At 43.7% G+C, this 21,726-nt stretch overlaps 1 protein-coding gene across 2 annotated transcripts in view; it reads left to right on the top strand.

Moving 5' to 3' along the window:
- The window catches only part of prdm6 (PR domain containing 6), a 94,124-nt gene that overhangs the window by 48,237 nt on the left and 24,161 nt on the right, over window positions 1-21,726 (top strand). For both annotated transcript variants that reach the window (XM_044112171.1, XM_044112172.1), the window contains exon 7: window positions 9,103-9,484. In XM_044112171.1, coding sequence (XP_043968106.1) covers window positions 9,103-9,484 — 382 coding nt within the window. The remainder of the gene's footprint in view (window positions 1-9,102; window positions 9,485-21,726) is intronic.

Raw genomic sequence — 21,726 nt, 5'->3', positions numbered from 1 at the left:
CATTTTTGTTTCAAAAAAACATTTTTACTGCTAAATCACTGAATAAATGGACATATGAGGTCAATAAAAATATTTTTAAATTTGATATGATGTTCTTTAAGCATGTTTAATCAGCAACTCATTATTATTCATGGAGCTTCTTTGGAAATGTGGACTGTGGACACTAGCATTAGCATCTGTGCTGCTGCTACATGTTTAGCATTGAGATGCTATTTTAGGCCTGAATAGCTTCAAGCTAACTCCTGTTAGTACAACTTGAACAGAACATAGATCTTTTTCAGCTTCTTTTTAGAAGCAGAAATTAACCCACATTTAACTAACTTAGTTTTTATTCATTATTTTAGTTATTATGTAACTTTATGAATTGTTGTGCAGCTTTACCAACTCACCAGATGAAACTACTTTACTATTACAGGAGGATTTTGTTTCTTTTATGTTTCTACTGCGTTAGTTACTTTGATGCCTCTCGTTTGTTCTGCTTGTGTTAAAAAGTGTCGATTTCCTGTCCTGTAGAAATAAATCAGCTTGTTTTCTTCTGGGTTTGAATCCAGAGTCCTCTGCCTTTTGACACTGATGTCTTTGCTGTCAGAGTTTGAGACGTGGAAGACGTCAGCAAGTTGAAACAACTCAGAAACGGACATAATTAAAGCTGTCAACGATTCAGACTGTAGGCTGATTTTAAATCATCTCTGTCCATGTGAAGACATTTAGTCCCTGAAAGTACAAAGTAAATCCGACACAAAGAGATGTTCAACACATTGATTCAGCCTGCAGTGAACAAAGGTTTGTTCACGTCACAATTAGCTTAAATCAGATTAAATGTTTTGTACCAAATAGAAACCAGAAACTCTGGTCTTAATTAGAGACACTTTGCTACTAACTGCATTTAGGCCGTGCATTGTTCTCGGGTTGGCATCGTTATCTGCTGATTGTGGCGTCCATGTTTAAATGTGATTCTGGAGACTGAAGGACAGCGTTGTTGTGTCCTCGGGTTAGGAGAAGTTGAACTATTTGACCCAGAACGAGCCGACTGAACGCACTGAGACCAGCAGCTCCCATCCCTCATCAACCAGATAAATCCAAAACTGTCATGAAATGGTGTTGTGGTGGTGGTGAGGCAAACGCAGTAGACCCAGATGATGTGAGATGAGGAGTTTAATGGAACCGAAAAAACAGAAAACACAGTCCACAGACCCTGCAGCACTGCTGAGCGGAAGGCTGAAGCTCACTACAGGTAGCAACAGGCGATACGAGGACTCGACATACACAGACGTACACAGACTGACGTAGACGTAGGACCCGACAAAGACAGACACACACAGGTGACGCTAAATACACAAGAGGGTAATCAGGGAACGAGACACACCTGGGAACTAATCAAGGGAAGACAGGACAACACGGAGACTCAGACACACAGGAAACTAGAAATAAACACAGGAAAACACAGAACACAACAGTACCCCCCCCTTAACGGGCGGCTCCCAGACGCCCAAAACGGGAAACCCAACGAGGGTGGGCGGAGGGGAGCTGGATGGGGGGTCCAGAGTCCATAAAACAACAAAAAACTACCCAACATAATTGGGCGGAAAACACAAGGGTTCAGAGTCCAAAAGCAAAACAAAACAAATCCAACTGGGTGGGCGGAAGCACAGGAAGGCGGGAATCACAGAGGCGGTCCGGCGGCCGTCCGCGGCGCAGGAGGCGGGAACCACGGAGGCTGTCCGGCGGCCGTCCGCGGTGACGAGGAGCACAAGGAGTCTCTAGGGCCGCACGGGGGCGGCGACGAGGAGCACAAGGAGTCTCTAGGGAAGCACTAGGAGTCTCGGGGGAAGCACTAGGAGTCTCGGGGGAAGCACTAGGAGTCTCGGGGGAAGCACTAGGAGTCTCGGGGGAAGCACTAGGAGTCTCGGGGGAAGCACTAGGAGTCTCGGGGGAAGCACTAGGAGTCTCGGGTGCGCCCGGCTGGAGCGGCGGCAGGAACGGGCTCGGGTGCGCCCGCAGGAGCGGCGGCAGGAACAGAATGGGCGCGCCGGCTGGGCGGCAGGAACGGGTTGGGTGCGCCCGGCTGGAGTGCGGCAGGAACGGGCTCGGGTGGCGGAAGTGTTGCTGGCGGCTCCGGCTGCGGAGGGTCTGCTGCTGGCTCTTGAGGAGAGCGGAACGGGGTGGTGGATCGAGGACAGAGTTTGGGGTCTGGGAGGCAGCGGTTCTCCAGCCATGACAGCTAGCGCTGCCTCACGCTCCCACTCTGCCTCCCTCTGCAATGCCACCAGCTCAGGAAGCGGAAAACGTGGAACCCAGTAATCCAGCAACAGACCCAACCGGATGGCGAATCCAAGCCGTCTTGTCGCCGCGTACGGCTTGGCCATGGCAGCCTCATACTCCCGTATGGTCTCCAGTAATTCCTGCGTTTCATCTGGGTCCATGGTGGTTTGTGCGTGCCTCACCGTTCAGCTTGGTCGGGTCCTTCTGTCATGAAATGGTGTTGTGGTGGTGGTGAGGCAAACGCAGCAGACCCAGATGATGTGAGATGAGGAGTTTAATGGAACCGAAAAAACAGAAAACACAGTCCACAGACCTGGCAGCACTGCTGAGCGGAAGGCTGAAGCTCACTACAGGTAGCAACAGGCGATACGAGGACTCGACATACACAGACGTACACAGACTGACGTAGACGTAGGACCCGACAAAGACAGACACACACAGGTGACGCTAAATACACAAGAGGGTAATCAGGGAACGAGACACACCTGGGAACTAATCAAGGGAAGACAGGACAACACGGAGACTCAGACACACAGGAAACTTCAAAATAAACACAGGAAAACACAGAACACAACAAAAACCTGCTGCATCAACATCTAATTCACAACTGAAACCGGAATAAATTCACCTCAGAAATACTTTATTAACCCCAAAGTTAATAAAGTTAATGACAGACTGTTGGTAACAAACAGCTTAAAGATCCAATTAATTAGAGACTTTTCACCTCTTACACACTAATTGCACTTCATTCTTTGAGATCAGAAAATATGTGAAACACTTTAATGATGTTTTCACACTTTGGGATCCAGAAGTTACAACACTGGTTCCTTTTCCAGCTGCTGTGGTTCTCTGTCTCACTGCGAAGTCAAACCAACTAAACCTTTTGTAGAAACTGTTCCCCTCCTGGCCTGTGGGGGCGCTGCACCCACAACCACTGAAACAAACGACATGAAACCCTCTGAAGACGCTTAGTGCAACTTCCTTCTTCACAAAATCTAAACATTTTTCCTTCTAGCACCAGACTCATGCTTTTGTTTTGGTTGTATTTACCCAGAATGCCTTGCGATGTAGTCCGCTTCCTTTCTTTTGTTGAGCGGTTCCCGGTCCCAATTAAAAATCTAATATTCAATAGAAATGTGAAAATTCTGAAGTGCATGTTGTGTAAACAATAAACGACTAAACATGTTAGTGTAGATTTAATCTTAACATCTTTGATCAGCTGATCAAAACTCAACTTCACCTAAAAACACAACGTGAATAAAATCCACCTTTATGTTTCCACCAGTCCACACTGTAACCCAGGAAAGAGAAACACACACACACACACACACACACGCACACACACACACACACACACACACACACCCTGTGGATGTTTACTGAAAAACGTTCCCTCCAATCAGAGTCTGTCGGCCTGACGCTCCACAGCCCAGCGGACCGCTAACAACAACAACATGTCCGCAGACACACACTTGATTTCCTCCTCTTCTTCTTCTCCTCTCAGACTTTTCCACCTCGTCTTCCTCAGTGTTTAATATCACTGTGAGGAAGGTTCTGATGGGAACGGTGGAGAAAAATCTGGAGAATGAGAAGAAATGTTGGTTAGACAAAGAGGTGCTACATTTATATTGACTTGCTTAAAGTGACCTGACATCTCTTCTTTATTAAAAATGAAATATTATTATTGCTGTTGTTAGAATGGTCTGTATTGATTAGATGAGCATTTAAATGTCTAATGACAATGTTTGGACCGTTGATCATCAGGAAGGCTTCAGCAACGGTTCAGTGAGGTTTTCAGATCAATCAGTTGGTTTTAACCAGATCATCTCCTCTGGTCAGGAGTTTTACTTTAAATGGAGAGTTACAGAATAAAACAGCTTCACTGTAGCTGGTAGAAACTCGTTAAAAGGGATTTGAATCCAAAATGCTGCTTTTGATGAAGTTTTTCAACTAGAACAACACAGAATGCTCCGTCCAGGTGGAGCGGGTTGGTGGAGCGGGTCGGTGGAGCGGGTCAGTCTGTGGTGGAGCGGGTCGGTCTGTGGCCCAGGTGGAGCGGGTCGGTGGAGCGGGTCGGTGGAGCGGGTCGGTGGAGCGGGTCAGTCTGTGGTGGAGCGGGTCGGTGGAGCGGGTCAGTCTGGGTGGAGCGGGTCGGTGGAGCGGGTCGGTGGAGCGGGTCGGTCTGTGGCCCAGGTGTCTCGGTGTTTTGTTCCTGGTGGCAGCCGGATGGAGGAAAGCGTCGCGTTGTGGTTGGTTTTACAGGAACAGGTCTGGTGTGACTCTGTGCAGGAAGGAACATTTCCTGAAGCCGGTGAATTTACTGGCCCGTCTTCATTCCATGCATCACTTCTGGGAAGGTTCAGTCGAAACCAAACGTTTACATTCACCACATAAAAAGACACACACACCTTTTCCTCTGTCAGATAGGAACAGTTTCTGCGAAGCAGCAAGTAACAGGATGAGACTGATGGACCTGAATGTTGATGAGGAGGTAAAGAAACTGAAAGCTTTGGTCATTAGAGAAAAAGTCTGTTTCTTTGCCCAGATAAATCTTAGAAAGGCCCAACAGGCTCTTAGTGTCTGAAGCTCCTTCAGAACCAGTTCTGAACCTGCTGAACGTTCAGCTGCAGGTTTCTCTGAACTCGACTGAAATCTGCAGTTTCCACCTGTTCAGGTGAAACAGGTAAATTAAACACAGTTATTCAGGGTCATTAGGATTCTTCATGGCAGGAAACCTGCAAGTTAAATTACCATGTGAATAATACCAGACATTTTTTTACTTAAAATAATAGTTTTGTTTTTGATTAAAGCTCTGGCACATTGTAGAGTCATATTTTTATAAGCAACTATATGATTTTCACTTAAAAGAAACAAAATAAAGTTCAGAAGTTAAAGTATGAAAACATTTTCTTCACGGCTGCTAATGGTGACGCTACGAAGGCACATTAATGTAATCATAAGTATTTGACATGTTTGTCTCTGAAAATGAATGTTTTTATTCTGTTATTCATAAAAACATTAGTTTTACAGGGTAATTATGTCCCATAACTTTTATTGCTGTAAATAGTTTCTTTATGATTTAATTTAAAATATTCCCCAGAGGTTTGAGGTTAAAACGTTTTTCTCTGAAGAGCGATAATCTGTTGCTGATGGATGTTTGAACCTAAGAGTGCAACAGAAAGTAATGCTGACATAAAACAGGAGGATCTTCTCACGGTTTCAAAACAAAGAGAGACGGAGGGTGTTGGTATGCAGCTGGATCTGATATGGAAGCAGAGGGTGGAGAAATGCGTTGCTTTTAAAACTTTTCTCTGATCCTGAACAAAGGAGTCCGTAGTTATTCATGTCACACCCATCTGGACGAGAGCACACACACACACACACACACACACACACACACACATACACACACACCCACACACACACCCAGAAAGGAAGAAATCACAGACTCTGCAATGTTGCAAACTCCATCTGCATAATTCTCCCATTCTGATGATGCATTTCATTCACAACCCAAAACATATCGACTCACATTTTTTGTAAATACGACGTTTGTAGGAAAATGAATTAAGAGAGGGCGAGCGGCGCGAAACGCGGCCGTCGATAGAGCCGTCGGCCAACTTACAAATGGTGTAATTATCTCCTCATAAGGTTATTAGAGGATCAATGAGGCCTGGTGGCCTGATGGCAGAGCTGATGAAGGATGGAAAATGGTTATGATGCTCTGACTGAAGAGATACAACACTGACAGGATGTTTATCTGCAACCTTTATTTGCTTTCCAGCTTTTATTTCTCTTTTCTCTACAGAAAATGTAACTTATAGTTGAGGTAATTTATAGAAAATATGATTCACTTTGAGCTGCAGTGGACTGTAGATCTTTCCTCGGAAAGTAATTCTAAGATATTCATGGAAAATTCGACTATTCAGATTTTTTAAAGAGCGTATCTAAGGCATTCCAAAGAAAATTCAGTGGAAAGCTGAAATTTCTCAGAGCAGTGCTACTTTGTAAACACTGTAATGGAGGACTGTTAGTCGTTTTATTTACTACTGATTGGCTGAACACCAAAGAGCCGAGATAAAGATGGCGGGATGGTAGCTTCTGTGTACACGACTTTCTTTGTGCAAATTAATGCATATTAAGGTCAATTTGAGCTGATAACAAAGGTATTTTAACTGTTTTTAGAGGGGCATTCATCAGGTGTTTGTGTCAACTCCTGTCTCTAACTTCTGCTAACACCAGCGATCCGCTGCAGTTTTTGTAAGATTATATTTATGAATTTATTGAAGGAGTCTGAGTGAAGCGAATCACATCCCAACCCTGCTGTTCTTGGTCCGACTCCACATCCAGACAGAAGCTGCAGTCAACGCTCCACTAAAGCCGCTGCTTTCTTTGATTGACGTCCTTCGTCTTTAAAATCTGTCCACAGTCGGCGGCGGCGGCGGCGGCCATTATTACCGCCGTGAACAGCGCGCTGCTGGGTGACGGTTACGTTCTACTGCTGCGCATGCGGGTCGCTTTGGGGTCGTAAACCGTTCACACAGATCACATTTAATTAGTAGCATAACTGAGAACTTCAGCTCAGGTCTCCTTCCTGGGTTTTCAGTGCTAAAATCAGCAGGTTGTCTTCACAACCGATACCAGGTTCACAAAATAAACAGCTTGTCCAGAGAGCCCATAATAATCCACAACATTCAGCTTGAGCCTTCATAACCAATATCTGTTTAAGTTTAGAGAAGTAAAAGAAAACGTTGGTCAAGGTTTGGGATAATTGTCATCAAACTAATGAAACAAAATCTGTTTCTGGTGTCGGAGAACAGAGCCAGACCACATGCCACGTTTTCACAAACAAGCCAGTTTTACAGAACCAAAACCATCCGCAGCGACTTAAAGCCAAAGCAGACATCCTAACGTCAATTCAAACATGATGAAGGGTTATGGAGTCCAGATCTGTCAGTTGGTCAGACCTCACAACACAAAGCAGCTGACTTTAGGGTCGAGTGAGGACAGCTGGCATCAGCTGGTTCACCCCAAATCTAATTTACACTCTTCCATATAACGTCTTCTTTCCTGTTTTATCATTTTACTCAACTGTTTGATTCACCAGCAACACTTCATCCTTAATCAGAGCTTCTTATCTGCCTAATTTATTTATCGTGCCGCATTTATGTTTAGATTTCTTTCTGCAAAGAAAAACAGAACCGGAAAAACAGAATTAGGTGGAGTGGATAAAACTTCAGAGCACAAAGGATGATCACACCAAACAGTGGAAATAAAGTTCAGGCTCAGTTCAGCGTAGTAACTCACACAAATTGCACTTGAATGTTTTGGTGTTGGATTTATTTGCAGCTACATTTCTCAGAGTAAAACACCAACATGTAAATAAATCAAACATGTGCATTTGGTAAAGATTTGTTTAGCATTTTAAATTTGTAAGAGTATCCAGAAGCCCTTCAGTTTGAATCAGTTAAAAACTTGAGGGCCAAAACCACTAAAAAGTAAAAAAAAGAAAACTTTTAAAGCATCTGAGCCTTTCATTGTATGTTGATGTTGCTGCTAGTTTTCTCCAGAACAAAGAAGCCCACAAACTCTGACATGTTAAAAACTAAATATTTTTCTGCTGAGTGATGAAAGCTGTACAACAAACAGAAAGAAGGAAGTTCAGCCTCATTTAAACACTTGGATCCCTTTTCATTGTACTGTTTTAATTTAATGTTGCAGTGGATCCCTGGTAAATGTAAAATTCACAAATACTCAGACCTCCTCTAAAAACCCTCCAAATATTTCCTCATAGTTCACACCAGCCTTGTTTAGTCCACTTTAATCCAACTTCAGCGTTCGGTTCGTTTGGTCGGTGTGAATGCGTATTCCAATCAAAAATTACTCTGGTCCGCCTGCAAAGCTCAGTTTCGGTTTGGTTGAAGTGAACTCTGGTTCAGTTTGAATGCATATGTGAACGCCAAGCAGACCAGAGATCGCCCCACAACAGGAAGTGGACTACAACGCAGGGCATTCTGGGTAAATACAAGAGTCTAATGCTAGAGGTAGAAATGATTCATGGTTTTTTACCAAAGACTGAAAGATGAAATCTTCACTGTTACGTTTGGCTCGTTGCCAGGGCGATAGAGGAGGAAGTTGAAGACTCTCCCAAGTTACTGATGACCTGATGAAATTACAGCCAGTCTGAAACTGACTGTGCTGCTGCAGAAACCTCACATACATGGGAGGAAGTCAGATTGTAATTAGCAGTCAGGAAACAGACATGCAGACGCAAAACTTCTGGTTGTAGCATCGTTCAAGTATGGCAATGGGCGGGGCCAGGATGATACTGGGGGCGTGGCCAGGATGAGTCTGGGGGCGTGACCAGGATGAGTCTGGGGGCGTGGCCAGGATGAGTCTGGGGGCGTGACCAGGATGAGTCTGGGGGCGTGGCCAGGATGAGACTGGGGGCGTGACCAGGATGAGTCTGGGGGCGTGGCCAGGATGAGTCTGTGGGCGGGACCAGGACGAGTTTGTGGGCGTGACCAGGACGAGTCTGGGGGCGGGGCCAGGATGAGTCCGGGGGCGTGGCCAGGGGCCAGTTGTCATGGTAATACCCAGAGAGAGTTTCAGGGATGTGGAAAGAAACCTGAAAGTGCAACAGCTTCATGATTCCTTCCACTCTGAGCAAAGTTTTTACATTTTCTGCTTTAGTGTGAAGCAGCGACAGCTTGATTATTTAATGTTTATCATTCCACACTTACATCATATTGTTGTTTACGACATATTGCATCATTACTCTGACCTGGTGGTGCGATCGGCCTCAGCTGACCTCCCTGCCTATCCTGTGTGTCTTTACAGTAAACGTTCCAGCCACCGTGGTGGAGGCCATGAGCAGACAGGAATCCCTCCAGTCCTTCAGCAAAAACAGCAAGCCATCCTCGTCTTCATCGTCCTCCTCCTCCTCCCCTCCGGCCGCCCTGCTGCGCTCCATGGTCTTCCCCCACGCACCCTGCTCCCGGAGCTTCTCGCTGCTGGACAAGGTTGGGGTCGGAGTTCAGTCGGACTCCGGCTTCGGCCAGCTGGGCTCGAAAAACCAGCGGGTTCTGGCGAGCCCGACCTCCACCAGCCAGCTGAGCAGCGAGTTCAGCGACTGGCATCTGTGGAAGTGCGGCCAGTGCTTCAAGACCTTCACCCAGAGGATCCTGCTGCAGATGCACGTCTGTCCACAGAACCCCGACAGGTCAGAGTTCATCTGGTCCCACTTACCCACCGAGTAACACTAATCTGAGACGTAGATTGATTCTTTTAGACGGGGAGTTCAAGATAGATAACATTAACTAGTTATAGTGTGAAACATTGTGGCTCTGATGTCTGAAACATTCATTCCTGTTTCATGGTTATTCTGAAAGGACAGTTTCTCTGTGTATCTTTGACTGCGTTCACATTTTTGTGTTAAGTTCAGATTTTGTTTTCTGCGTTTGTTCAGAAAATCAAACCTTAATTAATGCTAATTAAATGCGACCGCAGTCAGAATCTGTGTGAACGGTTTACGATCCCGAAGCGTCACACAGCAGCGCTCTGTTTACGGCTGTAATAATGGCTGCCGACAACAACGGATGCATTTTAAACTCGTGGTCACCAGATGGTCACCAGCTGGTCACCAGATGGTCACCTGATGGTCACCAGATGGTCACCAGATGGTCTCCAGATGGTCACCAGATGGTCTCCAGATGGTCACCTGATGGTCACCAGATGGTCTCCAGATGGTCTCCAGATGGTCACCAGATGGTCACCAGATCGTCACCAGATGGTCTCCAGATGGTCACCAGATGGTCTCCAGATGGTCACCAGCTGGTCACCAGATGGTCACCTGATGGTCACCAGATGGTCACCAGATGGTCACCAGATGGTCACCAGATGGTCACCAGATGGTCTCCAGATGGTCACCAGATGGTCTCCAGATGGTCACCAGATGGTCACCAGATGGTCTCCAGATGGTCACCAGATGGTCACCAGATGGTCACCAGATGGTCTCCAGATGGTCACCAGATGGTCTCCAGATGGTCACCAGATGGTCACCAGATGGTCACCAGATGGTCACCAGATGGTCTCCAGATGGTCACCAGATCGTCACCAGATGGTCACCAGATGGTCACCAGATGGTCACCAGATGGTCTCCAGATGGTCACCAGATGGTCTCCAGATGGTCTCCAGATGGTCACCTGATGGTCACCAGATGGTCACCAGATGGTCTCCAGATGGTCACCAGATGGTCTCCAGATGGTCTCCAGATGGTCACCTGATGGTCACCAGATGGTCACCAGATGGTCTCCAGATGGTCACCTGATGGTCACCAGATGGTCACCAGATGGTCTCCAGATGGTCACCAGATGGTCACCAGATGGTCACCAGATGGTCACCAGATGGTCACCTGATGGTCACCAGATGGTCACCTGATGGTCACCAGATGGTCTCCAGATGGTCTCCAGATGGTCACCAGATCATCACCAGATGATCACCAGATCGTCACCAGATGGTCACCAGATGGTCACCAGATTGTCACCAGATGGTCACCAGATCGTCACCAGATCGTCACCAGATGGTCTCCAGATGGTCACCAGACGAATGACTCTGATACAAAGAAAGCCTCGCTAACAGAACGGCTGCTAGTGGAGCGTTGGCTCCAGGAGTCGGACCCGGTGGGGTCGGGATGTGGTGCGTTCACTGACAGACTGCTTTCATAATTTCATCATTATTGATGTCAGGATTGTTTACATCCAGATTCACCGTCTGGCTTCTTCTGCTGCAGAATCAGACGCTCGTCTCGCAGCAGCGACGTAACGGTCGGAGGAAATGTGACGTGACTGCAGACTCTGAAAACTATCCAATTCAAATCTAATTTAGTTTCACTTAGTGGAAGTGGAACAAGTCTGATTTTTGTGTTTGGAACTGGGTCGTTCAGGTTCTGCTGTGAGAACAAGGCCTGAAGTCCAGAGGAGGAAGTCAAGCTGCTGTCCATTAAAACCCAGAATGATTGTTAGCTGTACAAGATTCAAAGTGACATTCTGATGATGATTTATTACCTGTTTGTTTAAATTGTTCTGTAGGCAACATAAAGTTGTGGCGCTGCAGCGGGAAACATCCGGGCTGAATCGATTTCTGATTGGACTTTTCTGGGAACCACAGCAGCTTTGAGGTTTCAGAAAGGTTTTTATGTTTCTGATCTGTTTCTGGAGGATTTTCTGTAAATGGTGTAAATGTTGGGATCTGGTCTGTCTGCGGGATGAACTGGTCAAACTGAACGTGGAAGACAGAAGATTGTTTCTGCAGATTGACCCGAGTCGGTAGCTGCTTCAGGTCGGATCTGCAGCTCCAAAGCCCCAGCGGTGCCGGTTCCCTCCATGCTGGGCTGCTTTTACTGGGAGCACTGGGACGCAGATATTCATCAGGGGTTGTGAAGAGGAGACAGGTCCGCCTGCCTTCGTCTTCTCTGATGTAAGAAAGTAGGATTGAGGTTTTATTAGTTGGTTTCAGTGACTCGTCAGTTTTCCTTCCAGTGAAACCAGAAAACAGTCGGAGTGCAGAATGGAAATAACTTTAGTTTCCAACTCCCAGCTGTTTGTCTGCTGGCCAGTGAACACGCGGCTCTGATTAGGACTTTGTCCTGCAATCATTTCTGTTTTTAATAAATGGTTCCTGCTGTGAGATCTGCTGAACGAAACTAAAAAATGCAACATTTTAACTTCAGGAAGGAGTCAAGACGCTGTTGGAGTCAGAAGACCCCCAACTTGTTTCTCTTTCTGTAAACTTTGTTGACTCTGTTGCATTTATTTCCTGACTATGAGAATTGAAGTCAGTTTCTGGTTAATCATCTTGTTTTTACTCAGGATCGCGGCTCAGAGAGAGAATAATAATAAATGAGTCAGCATGCTGCCAGTGAAACCTGCTGGTTATATTCTGGTGTTTTTGGACCTGAACTGTTGCCGTAGCTGTTCGGAGGAAGCCGGACTCTTCTGCTGTAACTTACCATCTTTGTTGTCTCATCATCTCAACATTTATGTGTGGAATCTGTGGATTCGAGTGGAGAAAGCGTAAAGTGTTTGAGTTTGTATAACATCTGCCAAGTTAATTATGTGCAGCATGGATGGAGGAAGATCAGATCTATATGTGTGTGTTGGGGTCGGAGGATGTATTGGAAATTTTTTGCTTAGCTTTATTTTTTGTGGGGAGAGTCAGAGCGGCGTATAAATCACGGCGGCGCGTCAGTGAGAAATACCTCGCCTTACGGTGACGGGGCCAGGAAAACAGATGCCACTTATTCAATAAACTAATACTCATAGGGAAGAAAAATGTGGGCTGGATATGGAGGGGGGCGGAGGGGTCGATCGGGGGCTGCCTGTCAATAGGAAGGTTTTATGGGACAGAGGAGCAGATAAAATTCAGCTGAACAAGCCAAACAGAACAGAGTCCTGCAGCTCCAAGGCTGCATCATCCCTCATATTCATGCAGCCGCCAGGCAGAGCAGCAGTTAGTCTGCAGAAAGGTTTGGCCTCCATGTTCACCAGGCAGGTTTTACGGTGCTAACACCCCCCCACCTGGTCATCTGGAGCGTTCTGCAGGTTTTTATGTCTTTAAATTATTGATATCTGGAGTTTAGTTTAATCATCAAACTAAACCAGAGGAACCAGAGATTTACTGAGAAACAATCTGCTGACCCAAATCTGCTCCTGTCACCGTGATCAGCCCTGGATGGTACTGGATGGTACTGGATGGTACTGGATGGTACTGGATGGTACTGGATGGTACTGGATGGTACTGGATGGTACTGGATGGTACTGGATGGTACTGGATGGTACTGGATGGTACTGGATGGTACTGGATGGTCCTGGATGGTACTGGATGGTACTGGATGGTACTGGATGGTACTGGATGGTACTGGATGGTACTGGATGGTACTGGATGGTACTGGATGGTACCAAACTAAGATATTTACCAGAATAAAGTCACAATGTTAGCAGAATAAATTTGTAAAATTACTAGAAAAACATTTTGATGATCTTTGATAGTTAAAGATCTGAAGTGACCAGCTCATCTAGTCCCTGATTGTTTCTTTTAAATTCACCTTCAATCATTTCAGACTCCAGCTGCTGATAATAATTTGTGTGAAAAGATGAAATATTTCCTTATAAACTGATATAAACTTCACAAGACGCTCAACGTTCCTCGTTTCTCCTCAGAGCTCTAAACTAACTGAGCTGAAAAAGGTGAGGACAAGGAAAATGTTTTCTCTTCCAATTCAAAGTAAAATTCAGAAATACTTCAGTGACCTCGAAGGGAAATTAAATAACAAACGACGTCGTTTTGTTGGTGAATAAGTGAAACTTGTTCTATGAAGTAAATTCTGTATTTTCTGGACTATAAGTTATTTTTTCTTCATGACACATTTTTTAGTTATGCAACTTATTCACCTGAAAATACGATACATGTAGAGAAACACACACAGTGTGACGTCGCCTCTGGTCCTAATGTTGCTCTCAGCTTTGATTGGTGTTTGCTTATCTACTGATATTACACTTTTTATCTGTTATTCGCCTCTAAAGTGGCAGCAGGAGCATTTTGTGTTTTTGGTGTAAAATAATCAGCATATTTAAATGAATTATTTCTATTTTCCGCCTTCAGGGCTGCTGCTGTTTTATCTGTCCATCTCTCACCCACCTCTGGATTTCCCCCTGCTCTGTTTCTTCATACATACTTATTGATGTTTGCTTGATGGGAACATCAGCAGCTGAAGACTGATGGCTCTTTACGTCAGTAAAGAAACAGCCCGGCTCCATCTCTTTCAGCTCTGTTTTTTCTGCTGACTGTTTCTTTTTCCCAACTTTTTCTTCTTTGTCATTTCCCTGCGTGTCATTTGACCAGAATCCATCAGGAGAGGAGCCGTTTGTTTCTGTCAGCGCTGCTCCTAAACGCTGTCGGGATGCCGGACGCTGTTTAGCTTCTGCGATGATGATGAGTGATGAATCAGGGAGAAAAATGAGAGGAAGAATGAACTGTGACTCCACTCTCCGTCTCTACATGTTGCAGAAACGATGCGGCATCAAACCGCCGCGGCGAGCTGCGTTAATAACCGCGGCTGCAGTGATGGATGTGTTTACTGCGCTGCTGTTTAAAACAGTCATTAGAGCTTTTTAGGGAGAACGGGTTATTATTACCAAAGGCTTTGATCGGCAGCCTGCACATCTCATGCTGCTGGGTGTTTATGATCAGGCTGCTGTTTGCACATGAATATAATCAGAGGACAGAGAGTTTACAGCCCGCTGGGAGACGCATCACCACTGTTTACTGGGATTAACTGGTGCTTCTGTCATCGTTTTGAGCCGGATAACCGTGTTTCTGCGGTTACACGTCAGCAACATTCTACTTTTTCACCAGTGCCCATAAAAAATGTGATTTCATTCTATTTTCATGAGCTGTTATTCCAACGATGCCCTCAGGGATTTTACCCAGGCTGCCAGACGCTGGAAAACAGAAAAGAGTTCCCAAACTTTATTCCACTTCTATCCAAAAGATAAAAAACTATTTTCAAACTAATCTTTCTGTAAAAACAAAGAAATATCGATTGGTTCTGTTCACTGGGTCTCATAAAGTTAAATTTAGGTTTCTCCTCTACATTGTTATTTTCTTTAGGATCTAACGTTTGTTTAAAAGACTTAAAAAAGAATTTAGGCACAAATAGAAAACAGTATAAACTAAAATAGATTTTATAGAGCCACAGTTTTAGAGTCACTGTGTGAGAGAAACCACAGATAAACATCAGAGAGTCGAGAGGAGGTTCGGAACCGGCCGGCCCGGCCCCCCGGTTCCAAACCGGCCGGCCCGGCCCCCCGGTTCCAAACCGGCCGGCCCGGCCCCCCGGTTCCAAACCGGCCGGCCCGGCCCCCCGGTTCGGAACCTCCGAGTCCAAATGGAAACTTCTGCAAACAGGAAGCAGAATGAGCTTTTCAGAGTCTGGACTTCCTGTCGTGTTGTTTCCTCACCGCCGGATCAGAAGCGATGATGATTTATACAGCATGAAGTTAAAATCAGCTCCGTCAAATCTGTTTGACTTCACTGTCCAAAAACTGTTTAAATATTAGTTTGGGAAAGTTTTGAATTCAGAAATGAATCTTGTGATGAACCATGTGACCCGAACGATTTCATCCTGGCTGACGGCGCCGAAGTTCAGTCAGATGTTCCTACGAGGAATTTAGATTTACATCAATCAGCTTGAATGATGCAGAGATCCACTTCTGATATCTGAGGTTTGGAATCTGCCGATACGATTCGATACAGAAAAACAACTGAATGACTTAAAACTTTGGTTTTTAGCATAAATTCAGACTGAATTAGAAATTTATTTTGTAATTCTGCACCAGTGCAGATAAATGAAATCCACCAAGAGCTTCAGGAGCTGATCAAACATGAAAAACAACTTTAACCTGTTCAGTCACTAAAGTTAGCTCTTATTAGTTTTTATTTAAAAAACTAAAAACACAGAAACAGACTTTCTTTCAAATGGTTCAGAAAATGAATTAGGAATTATAAATATAATGTAAAATAAAGCGTAGAACTAGACTGAATAGATCAGACAGATTTATTCTATTCTAGATCTGATACCAGATCTAGTACCCTAACCCTATCTGCAGATCAATGCAGATATTAATATCAGATCAATTCATCTCTAATAATAATGTAAGAAACAGAAAAACTTCATTTTATTTGTGAAAACAAAGAAAACTTTTTTTGAAGCAGAAAATATTTAAATAATACTAAATAATTTATGAAAACAGTTCCTGATATGTGAAACTTTTACTCTGTTAAATCCCACAGGATGTGATGAAATGTTTATTTTGACCTTAAACCTGATTCTGTTGAAAACTACAAACCTGGACTGAATTTTTCTGCACTGTAAAACTCAACCTGTTAGATTGTGGGAGAAAAAGTTGTGATTTAGTTTCTTTCCCAGATTCTCAGAGTGTCTCATTCCCTCCTGACTGATCCAACAGATGTGATTCAACAAGCAGATAAATTACATTTTACTCTCTCAAAATGAGCTTTTAAAAGGTTCTGCTGGGCTCAGATGAGCCCATTTCACAAACGTGTTACTTTTACTGCATCTGTGGGATATTATGGGTAAGCAGCCACTGTAAATATTTAGTAAAAATGAAGCAGAAAATGATCGATTGGCCATAATCTTTAACACGCAACTCTTTCTTGTTTTCTTGTGGAGCTGAGAAAAGTCTGAGAGCAGAAATAACTCCAAGTGTTTGCATGTCCGACTGTTTCTCTGTGTTGTTAAACTGTTTATGTTGAGCAGATTTATCACCTTACAGTGAGGATATATTTGTATTTAACACAAACACAGATGTGTGCCGCCCTGATGGATACAGATGTTTACTACTTTAAAAAATCATTTCTGCTCCATCTTCATGTTTCTGAGTTTAAACGTTTCATGTTGCTGCTGCTGTTCACAAAGTTTGACTTGAAATAAAACAGAAATATGTAAAAAAGTAATGAAATACGCATTTAAATTGCAGTGTCCTTTCACACTACATTACCCATAATGCTCATCTGAACTTTCATACAGAAACAGACAGAAGGAGGTTTGATGAAACGAAAGGAAGCTGGAGAAGCACTTCCTGTTTCTCAGAAGTGATTTTGATCTGTTTGTGGATTTTGGCGAGTCGGTTTCTGTTCCTACAGAATATTTGTCTCATTGATTATGTATCGATGAGGTCAGAGCGGTGATTTATGGCCGCTGGTCTCCAGGGAGAAACGTCTTCATACGAGTCGGACACAAAAGACGTCCTCCGATAGAACTCCATATGGATTAGACCGCATCCATACGGATCCATGGACGCACATCACTCTGCATGACTGCACTGCAAACACACACACACACACACACACACACACACACACACACACACACACACACACACACACAGAGGCAGTTAGTCCAGATTTAACACTGAAGGAGAGGAAATCAAGTCGTTTCACCGGCTGAATCGTTTTCAACACGTTTAGAGTTCAACCTGCAGAGGATTTAGAAAACATGAAACTGTTTTTACTTCAACTGTTGATCAACACAAACAAAACGAACATCCAGGGGTGTCCAAAGTGTGGCGCCGGGCCCATTTGTGGCCCACAGAAGAATTCAGAGCGGCCCTTGATTACAGTCCAGGCAGCGGATTTAAGTTTTCACTGATGGTGCAACACAAAGTATTCATCCAGGTTTGTGTTTTGAACTGAATTGTTTTTTATAGTAAAAGGAGAAAAATGAAAAATAAAGATCTGGTGGTTTAAATTAAAGATCAACCTGGGAGTTTCAGGTGAATTAACTTGTGAAAATGAAGCGAGACATGTTCTGTTCTTGTTGCAGAAACAGACAAAATGCCACAGAGCGATATGTCAGAACCTCCTTATTAATGTCTTCAGAGTCAGAAGTTTACATACAGCGTTTGGTCAAACGTTTCCACAAATCTGAAAACTTAAAGTGTTAAAACTATTGAAAGCGTTTCGATATGGTTGACTAATGGGCACATTCTCACTAAGCCTCTGCTCTCCGTTGACCTCTGACCCCCCTGTGCTGTGGCTCCGGCCATCTTGTTCCCACGCCGGCTGGGAGCTGGCGGCGGCGGCGGCGGCGGCGGCCTCACAGGCCTTCTGCCTCTGTCATCAGCTCATGTGTTGGAGGTGTGGGCCCAGCGAGACGTCGACACCGATCCTGTTGTTGTTACCACACGTTGTGTTGAAAAGCGGCGCAGAGTTTATTGTCCTGAGCCGCTTTCCACCCACGTTTTCGAGGTGATTAATTTGACGGATCTCCGTCACGTCAACGCGGAGTAAACTCTGCGGCGGGCGGTTCTCTGATCGGCGCTCCGCATGAAGAGCTGTTAGTTTGTGTTAGAGACACACAGAAGTGGCCGTCTGTGTTTGTGTTAGTGAGCAGCCGTGTTGACTCGGAGCGTATCGGGCTGTTTGTGCTGTCAGCGGCTCGTGACGCGGCCGCACTGATTAACTGCTGGATGTTAACGACCGCTGAGCGTTCAGAGGAGCGCTGCAGACCGAGGTCAAAACAAACACAACAAACCGACTGTCCGTCATTTCTCCTCATGTATCTGCTGAGTGCAGCTCAGGGCTGGGAGGGAAAGACTGCAGGAGAACCGGACTGAAGATCATCATCGGTTTGAAACGTTTCTAAAAAATATTTCATGTTCCTTCACAGACAAACTCAATTCTCATCTCCCTCAGTGCTCTGTCTGGGATTCCTCCCATTGAGCTGGATTTCTCTGGTTGAATTTCAACAAATCCTCTTATGCATTTTTATCTAAACACTTAAAGAAAATGCAAAATAAGACATTTTAGAGACATGATCATAATACTCCGATTCAGTGATATTTTTATTTTAGGTTTCCTGGTCAGGAGAAAATTACAGATTATCCTCCTGCACTGACAACCAGAGGAGCTTCAGGTTTTAACAAAGCTTAGCTTTCATTAAATCACAAGAACAACTAAACAGCAAACGGCTTCATGGCGGAGCGCCGAGGAATATTAACCTGAGTTCAACACATTCAAGGTTCATATCCTTGAAAGTGCTTGAATTTCATTTAGGTGTTTTTAAGGTTTGGGAAGTTCTTGATTTCTGTGCTTAATATTCAGATTGTAAGTTTAGTAATAAAATGATCTTGAATTTGGAAAATAAAACCAGATGTTTTATTTTATTGTGTTTAATAAAAGACACAAACATGAAGTCAAATCAGACTAAACTTTTCCTGTTTTAGGTTGTTTCTGTTGCTATTTTTTTATATAATTTGTGAATTGAAGCTTCTTTATTTTAGTTAATTTGTGTTGTTTCTGTGCGCTGCTGGAACAGGTTGAAAACTTTTCCTGTAAACATTTAAAAGTTTAATTTTTCATTTTGCTGTGTGAAAGTGAGCAGCCTGAGACTTTGTACTCGGCTGGAAGTCGACTGGATCTGTCCAGAATCATCTGATTAATTAACCAGATTATTAATTAATCATCTGATTAATCTGGATTAGGAAATCTGGGTCTCAGACTCAGAACGGCGGTTATTTCTGCTCTGAAGCTTTTATTTGTTTTCGGTTTATTTCCACCGTTTATCTGTTAAATATCCGTTCTAAAGTTGTTCCAGGATTCATATGTGGTAATTCATGCATTGCAGAACATATTTGCATGTTCTTATGTGTGCAGATATTAACGTGTGTGTGTGTGTGTGTGTGTGTGTGTGTGTGTGTGTGTGATTCACCTCCTCTTTCCATCGTAATAAACAATAACTGGGCATTAATCTCCTGGCCTGCCGCCTTAATAAATAATATCCACACATTCATCAACTTAAACTATTCACAATCAATGCGGCTCTTCATAGAAAACCCACCTAATAAATAGAGGAGCGGCCCGCTGAGGCGTGAACTTATAGAGCGGCCGGCTGATAGATGAACCCTCCCCCACACAGAGACGCCTTTTATGTGGAAAACTGCAAGTGAGAATTTTTCGATTTTATATTACACTATTTTACTCTTATTACTGTTAGTGTGTGTGTTTGTCCCGCTGTAGGAGTTTGTGATTTATTAGGGCGCTGGAGATGTTGGTCTATTTGTTTTGTTCTAGTTCTGGGCTGTTTTCCTGCCGCTGAGCTTCTGATGGAGCTTCGGCTCCAGAGAACGACTCACTTTATTCTGAAGCAGAGACGTCTCAACAGAAACTGTTTGTTTTATAATAAAACACACGGATGGATGATCATCTGTGGAGCAAAAATGTTGCTCTGCATGATTATTCACCAAGAGAAATTCATCACAGAGCTTCAACTTTCACAAAACTCATCTGAGCGCTTTATGAATGCACACAAATATTAACAATTAAACACATAACTCCACTAAAGGATTTTAAAATCTAATTTCATCAACATATTCAACAGTTTAAAATTAAAACCCAGGTGGTTGATGGGAAGGCTGTTGAAAACTAAAGACTCAGTTTATGACTGAATGACTTTATTTCTGTTACAAATGATCTGAACTGTTTAAACTCTGAATCAATTAGCTGGTGGGAAAATGTTTTTATCCTCTTTAAACTAAAGTTTCAAGTAGAAGAAAGTCAGTCAGTCAGTTTGTTCTCATTATGACCAGATGAGCTGCTTCTGCCTGAAAATATTATTGTTTATTAGTGTGGTTATGATAATAATTGCTGCGATACAAGAACAATTAGGCCAGTTATTGATCAGACTGAGGATGGTGGATTGAACCTGATTTCATTTCAGCTTGGTCTGATTTCCATGAACCATCCAGAGTCAGAGGCAGCTGATGGTTTCTGGGTAGAGAAGTGATTTTATCCATCAGGGTCTCAGTGATGTTTCCTCATCAGCTGATTAATGTGACCGACTGCAGCTACTCGCCTCAGACTGCTGACTGCAGGAACGCAGCCGACATCCAGGGACGGTCACTTCTGTCTTTACTGATCTGCATCTGTTTCTGAAACCTCCTGCAGCTGCTGGAAAACTGGATTTCCTCCTTGTTTCCCGTCTCTGCAGGTTTCAGCTGTTTATCGGTCAAAAGATTTTCTCCTCTGACTCAGTTCCCATCTCCCCGGTTCTCCCTCCAAAGGAAACTGATCCAGATTATTAAACTGATCCAGATTATTAAACTGATCCAGATTATTAAATTATGAGAAAGAATCAGATTAATCTGTTTTTACAGGTTTTACAGCAGGACTCTATTAGGACTCATGTAGCCGCTGTTTGGTTCTTTGGTTCAATCTGCTTTAGTCCCATTTGGGCTGCACACACACACACACACACACACACACACCTATACAGGTCCCGGTGAATTGTAAGGACAATTTTTCCAAACCAGTCACAGTGGTGAATTATGGGAGCACCCCTTTCCACTTGCTCTACAGACCGGCTGAATGTCTCAAAAAATCTTTAATGAGCCACTCAACAAAGATCTCAGTTAAAATTGTGTTTACATGCTACACAAATCTAAATATAATGACCTGACTTTATGCAACATTAACAGGACATTGGTAATTAGATAGATAGGCCACACCCCTGACATAACAATACATTATAAGTACCAATGAGAATTGCAAGGACATTTAAAATAAGACTTCAAAGAATGTCCCCAAAATATATTAAAGTACCCAAATGAGCATCAAATGGTATTTAATCCACACCCTGCAATAATGGTAGTGTTCATTTATCATGAACACAGGAATGGACTACAAAAATCTGAGTCCAAATATGAAAAAAATAATAATCAAATAGAAATATGGTCAGCAACATAGTGCTAGTTCATTACCAATAGGGTAGTGTTTAGACCTATACAAATTAAAACGTATTATGGAATAAACAAACGACATTGTCTTTTGCAATTTTTATTTTTGGGAGCAAACCAAAACACAGGCTACTAGACAGACTTACTAGAA

This window comes from Gambusia affinis, linkage group LG03, assembly GCF_019740435.1.
Source record: "Gambusia affinis linkage group LG03, SWU_Gaff_1.0, whole genome shotgun sequence".
Classification (NCBI taxonomy): domain Eukaryota; kingdom Metazoa; phylum Chordata; class Actinopteri; order Cyprinodontiformes; family Poeciliidae; genus Gambusia; species Gambusia affinis.
Note: the sequence above shows the minus strand (reverse complement) of the source record. Positions and strands in the feature narration are given on the sequence as shown.